This window comes from Bison bison, unplaced genomic scaffold (genome assembly GCF_000754665.1).
Source record: "Bison bison bison isolate TAMUID 2011002044 unplaced genomic scaffold, Bison_UMD1.0 scf7180017864180, whole genome shotgun sequence".
NCBI classification, from domain to species: Eukaryota; Metazoa; Chordata; class Mammalia; order Artiodactyla; family Bovidae; genus Bison; species Bison bison.
The window spans coordinates 9,307,505-9,318,360 of NW_011494752.1; the positions used below are offsets into that span (position 1 = coordinate 9,307,505).

Sequence of the window (10,856 nt, forward strand, 5' to 3'; positions counted from 1 at the left end):
GCCCCCGAGCCTCCCAAGAGGGCCCCAGCCTGGGCCTCCTGTGAGAGCAGAGGGTAGGCTGGCCGAGGTCCCAGCTCTCCACTGTGAGGCTGGCCAGGGTGCTGACCTCTGTCCCATGTTGTCTTGCAGGCGACCTTCCTCTACACGTTACAAGTGAAGTACCTGCTCAACCAGGTAACTCGACTCTCCTGTCCTGTGGGGGTGAGCACATCTCTCCTTTCAGGGGTCAGGGAGACCGGGTGGAGAGGCTCGCCTGTCCGGAGCCCCTGTGGGGCGTTTCCCCGAGGGGTGCATGCAGGGCTGAGGAGTCAAGGAAAGGATAGGTTGTTATTGGCACTGGAAAAGTTGGATCCGGTTCCCATTTGGAAATATTGTTATTGGTGGGCCAGCAGGGAGGATTCTTGGCCCTGCACCATCGCCTGGCTCCAGAGGGGTTGAGGGCGACCTTTCAGCTCCGGCCATCTGGGGATGTGAAAGCACCCGCTTCCCCACGAAAGTGCCTCCTGTCATCAGGACTCTTGGTGGGTGACTAACAGCAGTGGCCAGAGCCTGGCTCTGTAGGTGTGGAGTCATGTGTGGGACCGTCGACTTCCTTCCAGAAGGACCAGATAAATAGGGTGCCAGGTGGTGGTAGGGTACCAGCCCATGAGGGCAGGCTCTCCCGGGCTTGTGTGACAGGGGCAGGATGATGGAGAAGGAAGCTTTTTACCTATTTAACATCCTTAAAGTTAAGGTGCTATCCTCGTAACAGAACAAGATTTCCACTAGTTCCACGTTTTTATTAGTATCAGAATTGTATACTTGAAATGCCTGTAAAGAGGCAGAAACCAGCGTGTGCCCTGGACTCTGGGCTGTCCCCTCATAGTTTGTTACCCTGTTTGAGGGCCTTTGCCCTGTCAGCCCCCCAACAAACGTGGGGCTCCTTAGTGCTTGAGTGAGGAGTGGGTATGAGGACCCCTCCCTGAAGGCCCTGAGGCAGGGGAGACGACCTAGAAGAAGGAGTCCTGAGCCATGGGGTCAGGAAGGGGACTCGAGTGGTGGAGAACACGTGAGTTTCCCAAGGTGGGAAGGAGAGGGGGGTGCAACCCAGACTGGGGGGGTGCAGTGGGAGCCTGGACATGGAAGGGGGTTGCCCAGGCTGACTAGATGCAGGAGAAAAGGAAAGGATGGAGCCGCTGCCTATGTGACACGTGAAGGACAGGTTACTGGGGTCACTAAAGGGCGGAGGATGCAGAAAGGTGAGGGGCAGGCTTGTGGGGATGCAGAGGGAGCTGTGCAACGGGCCTTAGCCTCAGTCCCTCCTCAGTGCCTCTGCTGTTTCTCCTCTTTTCCCTCAGTGGGATCCCACCCAGGCCCCCTCTGCCAGGTGGTCCCACAGCCTCTACCTAACCATCGGGTCACCTGCCTCTCCTGCTGAAACAGACCAGGGCTCCCGGTAAACAGAGTGCTTGGCAAGGTCCTGGTCTGGCCTCTGAGCCCGCAGCCATGAGCCCTCAGGATGCAGAGCAGCCAGGGGAGCATGGGTCTCAGGCACAGAGCGGGGGTGGAGGTGGGGTGGGAGATCTGAAGGACGGTGTGAAGGGAGGGCGGAGCAGAGGAGCCGTAAGCAAGCGGCCAGTGTCCGCCAGTGTCCGCCTGCCCTGCAGAGTGACCAAGCCCTCCCTCCCCAATTGCTGTGTCCAGAGACACTGTGGCTCCTGTGGGAAATCCAGACTGCTTTTTAAAATTAATTAATGAATGACGGCTGCACTGGGTCTTCATTGCTGCTTGAGGGCTTCCTCTAGTTGTGGGGAGGGGGCCCTAGCACCCAGGTTCAGCAGCTGTGGTGGCCGGGCTCAGTTAACCTGCAGCATGTGGGATCTTCCGAGACCAGGGATTGAACTTGTGTGCCCTGCATTGACAGGTGGATACTTAACCACTGGACCACCAGGGGAGTCCTAAGATGTTTGATTTATACTGTGGTTTCAAAGAGCAGAATTTCAAACAGCCTATGATTTTGGGCATGATGCTTTACAAGGAGGTAGCACTTTTTAAAAATTGGGGTATAGTTGATGTACAATATTCTATAAGTTACAGATATACAATATAGTGATTCATAATTTTTAATTCCCATGTATCATTGTTATAACATACTGGCTACATTCCCTGTGTTGTGCAGTATGTCCTTGTAGATAATTTAACTCACATATTAATAGCGGGTTCTACCTCCTAATTCCCTCCTCCTATATTGCCCCTCCCCCTTCCCTCTTCCCACTGGTAACCACTGGTTTGGTCTCTGGGCTTGTGAGTCTGTTTTATTTTTAAAATTCCATACATAAGTGAAAGCATATAGTATTTGTCTTTCTCTGACTTAATTCACTGAGCATAATGCCTTCCACGTCCACTGCAAATGGCAAAATGTCATTCTTTTCCATGGCTGAGTCATCGTCCATTGTATATACACACCACATCTTCTCTCTCTGCTCATCTGAAAGGTGACGTTGTACAGTGAGGTGACCCCTTGCGGTGGGCGGCCCCTTCCAGTCGGGGGAAGCAGTGCTTCTGCCTTCATCACAGCCGGCTTTCTCTGCGTCCATTTTCTGTCCTGATGCTGCAAGGAGAGACGTCAGCCCTGGTCCCATGTCGCTTCACTCTCATGCCTTCAGTCGGTCAGAAATGTGGGAGGCCTGGACCTGCTCGGGTCTGTCGCCCATCCCAGGATCATAGCGTCCCCTTAGTTCCCGACCTTCAGCGTTGGTCCAGGTGTCCGGGGAAGGTGATGTGCTCATGCTGCTCCTGTGCACGAGCCACCTCTCGTCCTCCCTCTCTGCCGCTTCCCTCTCTCCTGCCGCGTGTCCGTGGCCAGAAAGATGCCCTTCCGGCCGACCCAGAGGAGGGAATGCCCAGTGGACGGGAGCGGCAGCTGTGGCAGCCACCCTGCTGGCCATGAGGGCACCTGTTTGGGTGGCAGTCGCGGTCCCTATGGGTCTCCAGCACGGCCTCTCGTTTCAGGGAATCATTCTGCCCCAGATGGTGACCGGTGTGGCTGCCAACCTGGTCAACGCCCTCGCCAACTACCTGTTCCTCTATCAGATGCATCTTGGGGTTATGTGAGTCCCAGGGAGTCCTGGGTCAGGGAGCAGGGTGGCCTCCTGTGGATTTCCAGGGCGGGGTGGGGTGTCCACGCTGACCCTCCTCCTTGGGCCGCTCTGGACCCTGCGGGGGGATGCTGCTCTGGGAGGAGGTGACCGGGGCTGCTGTGTCACCAGCAGGAGAGGTGGGGTACCCGTCAGCATGTTCTCTTCTGCCCAGGGGCTCGGCGCTGGCGAACACGGTCTCCCAGTTCACCCTGGCTCTCCTCCTCTTCCTGTACATCCTCGCCAAGAGGCTGCACCAGGACACCTGGGGAGGTAAAGGCCGCCTGTCTCCTGCCTGGACACGACTCCTGTCTCGGCTCGAGCCCCTGCCCGGTGGCCATTCGTGTCGCAACCGACCGCACCTGTGTCCCGCCTGCAGGCTGGTCCTGGGAGTGCCTGCAGGACTGGGGCCCCTTCTTCCGCCTGGCCATCCCCAGCATGCTGATGCTGTGCATCGAGTGGTGGGCCTACGAGATCGGGAGCTTCCTGAGCGGTCAGCATGGGGCCGGCCGGTGGCGGCTGGGGGACAGCCAGGGCCCGTGGGAAGCACGCAGTCACCCACCCCTCTCCCACAGGTGTCCTTGGCATGGTCGAGCTGGGAGCCCAGTCCATTGCGTATGAGCTGGCCGTCATTGTGTACATGGTGAGTGTATGAGCCCATCCTGGGGCGGGGCTGTGTGCTTCCCTCCAAAGACTGCTGAGCACAGGCGGTCAGCGCGTACAGGTTGTAAAATGATTCCTGAAGGGCACATTTCACCCTGGAGCCTGGGAGGGTCCTTTTGGTATGGCAGGGGGGGGGGCCTGTGAGCTGGAGGGCTTTGGGGAGACGGTCCAGAGGACTGGGTTGCTCCCGGTCCTCTGACTCCTAACGCGGCCCCAATCTGAAGGACTCGGTTTGATGGCACGCTTGTCAAACATGCCAACTCTTTTCCTGTTTCATGACACAGATGCGGTGGGGACAGGTGGGGGATAAAGCTGACGGTGCTGCAGGCAGGGCTGAGCTCCACTCCCGCCTGTCTCTGTTGCCTGTGGATACTCGGTGACATTTGTAGGTTAGACCCCCAAGGCATGAAAACAGATGTTTGTACTGAAGTTCCTAGCAGCGCTGCTCACGACTGCCAAGAGATGGCAGTGTCCCACGTGCCCAGGCACGTGCCCGAGGATGGCTGAGTGGACCCCATGCGTGGGCAGGATGTTGTTCAGCTAGAGGAAGGAAGAGGGTGCTGAAGCTCTGGAGGAGAACCCTGGTCATCAAAGGCTTCCCTTTGACTCTCTTTTACTGAAAGCATCAGCTGGATATTCTGAAGGGCTTTGTCCTCCCCAAGTGTCGCCTTAGAAATGCACCTGGGACGTGGGAACAGAAGGGCCTGTGGTGTGGGAAGGACCAGGGTACGCACAGGTGTGCATATGCATGTAGGACTAACTGGAGGACTGAGTCTCAGCATCACCGTCAGGTGCCCTCCTCATTTCAGGTCCCCACAGGCTTCAGCGTGGCCGCCAGCGTCCGGGTGGGGAATGCACTGGGGGCCAGGGACATCGAGCAGGCCAAGACGTCCTCCGCCGTCGCCCTGCTGGTCACAGGTGCCTAGACTCGGGGATGCGCCCACAGCCCCCACGCCCTTCCCTGCAGACCCCCTCTCTCACCGTGTGCTTCTCCTGCCATCTGATCTCCAGGGCTCTTTGCTGTCATCTTTTGTGTCCTGTTGTTAGGCTGCAAGGATGTCGTGGGCTACGTTTTCACCAAGGACCAGTGAGTGTGGAGGTTTTCCTGGGATGTAAATCTGGTCGGTGGGAGCTGCTTTCACACTGGGCCTCCTGGATGGTTGCATCTTGGTGGGGAGCCTGAGTCACCTCCAAGATCAGAGATGCAGTTGTTACCTGGCAAGAACGGATAGGATGTAGGAACTAATTTATAATCTAGAAGCCGACTCAGTGGGCATGGGTGGTGGGTGTATGTTTCTGCTAGTGGAGTACTCACATCTTTTAAAGATGGTAACTCCTTTTGGGTACCACTGCCTCCATCTTCACTAAAGTACTTCCTTCCCAACAACATGAGTCATCTTGGTGGCCCAGAAGCTGCCCAAGTGCCTGGCTGGCAGTAGTCTTGTAATGTGTTCGTCCATCTGAACTGAAGTGGAACTCTCACCCCTGATCTGTCTCCACACATCACATTATCGATCAATCACTGAAGAATTCTTGCACCAGCAAAGTCCCCCGTGCTCTGCAGATCCCGTTAGGTTGGTTTGATAGCTTTCATCCACGAGGCCACAGTGTATGCTGACTCGGTAGCTATATTGTGCTGTTACCCCTTCCTTGGGCTTCTTTTTATTTATTTATTTATTTTTGCTGAACCATGTGACATGTGGGATCTTAGTTCCCCAACCTGGGATCGAACCCACGCCCCCTGCATTGGGAGTGCAGAGTCTTAACCACTGGACCACCAGGGAAGTCCGTAACTGGGATTCATCAGCAGTTACAAAATGCAGAATTGACTTGTCCCTCCTAGATTCACAAAGCAGGTGGTGTGGATGGAACTGACCCTCAGACTATGCCTCGGGAATCTGTCTTTTGACTTCTGGTGGTGGGTTGTCACCTTTCAGCCTTTGCCGTTTTGCTGTGAAATGTTTGAATATCCCTCACATCAGAGTGAGTCAGATGTAGCCAGAGATCATGCTCAGCTTCTTCACTTGATCAGAAGTCTGTCTTGCAGGATGGCTTCAGCAGAACCTGGTAGGAAGTTTGATTCTCAATCTGTGCACTTTTGGAAAATCAAATAGAGCAGGGAATAGAGTGAAAAACAAGAGTCCCACCAATAGGATTTTTTATAGAATTAGGAGACATAGAAAACTCACAAAATCAAATTATTTGTGATATGGCCAAGCTCAGCTGAAACTGGCAGAACTAATGACACATTCTGAGGATGACACAGATGCCTGACCCAAACAAAGGGCAGAAAGGCAGTGTGCACCTCTATGCAGTCAGAAACGGGGAAATGACTGAAAAACCGTAGTTTTCTTAAAGTGGAAGAGACTAGTTTGCACAACTTTTGCAAGTACATTTAAAACGTGGGGAAATAACTTCTCAAAACTTATGCTACCAACAAAGACTTTTTCAGTATATACTGAAAAAGTATATACACATGTATCTGTATAACTGAATCCCTGTGCTAACACCTAAAACTAACACATTGTAAATCAACTTTGCTTCAATACAAATTACAAAAAATTTTTAATTAAAAAATTATTCTAGAAAACATAGGTCTAAATAGATCAATTTGTTTAGATGAAATAAGAAATAGTTATTTTTAAAGTACCAGGGGACTTCCCTGGTAGTCCAGTGGCTAAGACTCCAAGCTCCCAATGCAGGGGGCCTGAGTGCTATCCCTGGTCAGGGAACTAGATCTCACATGCTGTGACTAAGAGATCCCGAATGCCACAACTAAGACCCAGTGCAGCCAAATAAAAAATATATATACATATGTATTAAAAAACACCAACTCCAGCGACTTCCCTGGTGGTCCAGTGGTTACGACTGTGCTTCCACTGAAAGGGTCCCGGGTTCAGTCCCTGGTTGGGGAACTAGATCCCACATGCCTCGCAGTACAGCCAAAAATGAAAATAAAAGCACCAGCTCCGGAGCGTTTCAAAGGAGAATTCTATGAAATCTTTAAGATGTAGATAATCCCAATGCTGCCTTAACTGTTCCAGAAAAAAGAAAATTTCCTCATTCTGTTTAGGAAGCAAGTATGTCAGTACCGAAGCTGACAAAGTATTCACATAAAAAAAGAAAGCAATCCACGGGCCAATCTTCCTAATTAATGTCAATTTTAAAATCCAAAATAAAATATGAGTAGATAGGATTCAGCAGCATAATAATATATCCTGATGGAATGTGAATATAGGGGCTTCCCTAGTGGCTCAGTGGTGGAAAGTCCATCTGCCACATCAGGAGACACAAGTTTGAACCCTGGTCCGGGAAGATCCCACTTGCCATGGAGCAAGTAAGCCCATGCACCACAATTACTGAGCCTGTGCTCTGGAGCCCGGGAGCCACGACTACCGGCCCACGAGACCTAGAGCCCGTGCTCTGCAACAGAAGCCACTGCAATGAGAAGCTCCCCCATTGTAAGGAAGGGTAGCCCCTGCTCACCACAACTAGAGAAAATACCACACAGCAACGAAGACACAGCACAGCCAAAAATAAATATATAAGATTTTTAAAAAGTGAATGTAATACACGAGGCAGAAAAGTCAAGGTACAGAACATCATGAAGAGAATGTCAGAACATGAAATCATACATCAGGTCCAGAAGGGGAAAGAAGAATATATATTTGTGCTTGCTTTTATTTTCATGAACACTGGACAAAGACAGTGCCCAGAACTGTTCCTTGGTTTGGGGGCAGGTCACGGGAGGAGTGGGGAAGGAATGGAAATAAGATTTTCCTCCATATGCTTTTCATGTTGTTTAATTTCTTTTAACCATTGGCATATGTTACCTATTAAAAGCAAAATAACATTTGAATAAAAGAACTGTACTTCTGTCCTTGTTTGGCAGGGAGGGGGGACCATCCTGTTCTGTGCTGGATGTCTTAATTATTTATTCATTCAACCAACATTTACTGCCAGACAGCCATTTCTTCGTTAACCACTTGAAGGAATTGGGAATACTCGGCCGTTCCGGCCCCTGGCAGTGTCTTTCTGTCTCTAGCTGTAGAGGTGAGGGTCAAGGCCAGCTCTGTAAACTCTATCTGTGGCCTTTAGAACTTGCCAGCCTGGTTCCCTGGAGGGAGCCTGACCCTGATCCTGTTGTGCATCACTCAGACACTTGGAGGGGACGTGCATGGAATTGTGTGAAAAGGAGGATGGCTCTATAACCCCCATTTTATTTTGGGGGGTGCAGGAGAGGAGTACAGAATCATTTGATTGACTTTCATTTTAACTTTACTGGGAGTCTAGTTGATTTGTAGTGTTGTGTTAAATTTCAGGTGTACAGCTAAGTGAATCAGCTACATGTATACATTATATGCATTCTTTTTTAGTGAAATCATATGGCTGAACTGTTTATGTTGACCACAGGGGCTATATGTTTTCTAAAAGTCTTGAGATACAGTAGTTTCCACTGCAGACCAAAACAAGGTAGGACTGTCCCTGAAAAGGTTGTTGGCGGGACACCTGAGCCTGTTGGCTCCACACAGACGCGGAGCCCTGCCTGGCGGTCAGAATACGGTCACCAGGAGCCACACTGCCCTGCTCTCTGCCCACGTCCGCCTCCCAGTCATGCTCTGCTTTGTTCTCCTGACAGAGAGATCGTCTCGCTGGTGGCCCAGGTGGTCCCGATTTACGCGGTTTCGCATCTCTTCGAAGGGCTGGCTGTGAGTACTGAGCGGTGGTACCACCTCAGCCGCCTTTACGATCCACGAGTTTCTGCTGACGATGGTAGATTTTAACAGAGAAGAGCGGCGGGGAGGTGGGATATTCCTCTCACATCCACTTCACGAGGCCCTGGACTTGAGGCAGAGTCCCCTGAGGTGGGGGGTGCCGGGGTGGGCGTCGTGGGGCAGCATGAGCCGTGTTCACAGGACTGGCGTCTGCCCGCAGTGCACCTGTGGAGGCATCCTGCGAGGCACCGGGAACCAGAAGGCGGGCGCCATCATCAACGCTGTGGGGTACTACGTGCTCGGTCTTCCCATCGGGATCTCCCTCATGTTTGCTGCTGGGCTTGGACTGCTGGGTAAGCCTCCCCCAGAGCAGGAAGAGCCGGGATCACGGCCTGGGAGGTGGCTGTCAGAGCTCGGAGACAGATTTTGAGACGCCGCTTTAAAAGAACAGAGAAACGGGTGACTGCCCAGCTTTGACTTCTAAAATAATACTTGGGTGTACATCAGCGTTAATACGTGATTACATTAAAACCTGAGCACACTAGCTGGGTGCAGTGGAGACAGTGCTCATCTGTATCCCTCAGCTCTTGGCTAGCTCAGAGGCAGAGGCGTCATCTGATAAGGAGACTCAGCTTTCAGATCAATGTGTCTTGTATGTTGCACATTTTTCTCGTTCAATAATATTTTAATGAAAAATATGGGAGATGTCCAAAGAATGGAGTTGCCAAGGCAAACTTCATTGGTGTGGAAAATTATTTATTCTGAGTTTCTGGCCTTATTCATATTTTTGAAAGTCATTTTAAATCTTATTTTCTGGCAGTTTGTGAGATCTTAGTTTCCCGACCAGGGATTGAACCTGGGTTCTTGGCAGTCAAAGTGCCAAGTGCTAATCACTGGACCTCCAGAGAATTCCTGGCATTATTCATATTTTGGGGTTTGCCAGTGACATAGCTAAGGAAAATATTAATATTATAGAAATTTACTTTGAAGTATAGATCTATGTCCCAAGAGCTGTACTAGGCCCGCTCTGCTGTTTAACAAAAGCTCACCTACAGAGTGTACAGCATTGGCAGAGGTAAGGATCACCTTAAAAAAATGTTAGGGTGCAAACTTGCAGGTGGAAAATAAGTCCTGGGGGTGTGGGGGTGTGATCTACAGCATGGTGACAGCCTCTCCATCACTCTCTTGTCCAACTCTCTGCAACCCCATGGACTGCAGCCCACCAGGCTCCTCTGTCCATGGGATTTCCCAGGCAAGAATACTGGGTGGGTTGCTATTTCCTCCTCCAGGGGATCTTCCCAACCCAGGGATTGAACCTGCGTCTCCTGCTTTGCTGGTGGATTCTTCACCACTGTGCCACCTGGGAAGCCTGTAGTTAATAATACCATATTGTATATTTGAAAATTGCTGAGAGTAGATCTTAAAAGTTCTCATCATAAGCAAAAAAAATTGTGTAGCTATGTGAGGTGATGGGTGTTAACTGAATTTATGGAGGTGGTCATTTCACAGATATTGAATCATGGTATTATACACTGGAAATAATATAATGTTATATACTGATTCATATATAAAAGATGTTGGGAGGAACTTCCCTGGGGGTCCAGTGGATAGGACTCCTTGCTCCCAATGCAGGGGGCCTGGGTTTGATTTCTGGTTGGGGAACTAGATCCCACATGCTGCAATTAAGACCCAGTGTAGCCAAATAAAAATTAATAATTTTTTTTAAAAAAGCTGGGGACTCTGAGGAAGTGAGGGCTCTGTGAGAAGACAGTGGACACTCCCTGTACCAACTGGTGTTGAAACTCGTATCCCTTCTGGCAGGACGTGCTGTCCACCTATACCAGGAGCCCTGAGAAGTGTCAGGAGCTACAGGTTCTCACGGGCAAGGCCAGAAAATCACAATGGCCATCCTAAATCCCTGAGGCTTTCCCAACATTGATTTTTTGGGTCCTGTCCAGGGAATCCTGATAACCATCCCGTTTCAGCATTCCTCCTTGAGTCAAACAGGTATCTTTTCAATAGTATAGTGAAATCCTTGGAAATTTAACTCCTAGCTTTCAAAATATAGCTGGAGGTAGCTGGTTATGGGCTTCCCAGGTAATGTTAGTGGTAAAGAACCCACCTGCCAAAGCAGGAGATGCAAGAGAAACGAGTTCAGTCCCTGGGTCAGGAAGATCCCCTCGAGGAGGGCATGGCAACCCACTCCAGTATTCTTGCCTGAAGAATCCCATGGACAGAGGAGCCTGGTGGGCTACAGTCCATGGAGTCACACAGTCAGAAGCGACTTAGCATGCACACACACATGTAGGTGGTTATCTAATGTTTAAGATGGGTGGAGGAGCTTGTGGTTTCTGTGTAATGG

At 50.9% G+C, this 10,856-nt stretch overlaps 1 protein-coding gene across 1 annotated transcript in view; it reads left to right on the top strand.

The window, feature by feature from the left end:
* The window catches only part of SLC47A1 (solute carrier family 47 (multidrug and toxin extrusion), member 1), a 39,367-nt gene that overhangs the window by 24,646 nt on the left and 3,865 nt on the right, over window positions 1-10,856 (top strand). Inside the window, exons 8-16 of the mRNA XM_010843179.1 lie at window positions 130-174; window positions 2,992-3,089; window positions 3,292-3,389; window positions 3,496-3,609; window positions 3,692-3,759; window positions 4,589-4,697; window positions 4,791-4,866; window positions 8,419-8,488; window positions 8,715-8,847. Of these exons, the coding sequence (XP_010841481.1) occupies window positions 130-174; window positions 2,992-3,089; window positions 3,292-3,389; window positions 3,496-3,609; window positions 3,692-3,759; window positions 4,589-4,697; window positions 4,791-4,866; window positions 8,419-8,488; window positions 8,715-8,847 (811 nt within the window). The remainder of the gene's footprint in view (window positions 1-129; window positions 175-2,991; window positions 3,090-3,291; window positions 3,390-3,495; window positions 3,610-3,691; window positions 3,760-4,588; window positions 4,698-4,790; window positions 4,867-8,418; window positions 8,489-8,714; window positions 8,848-10,856) is intronic.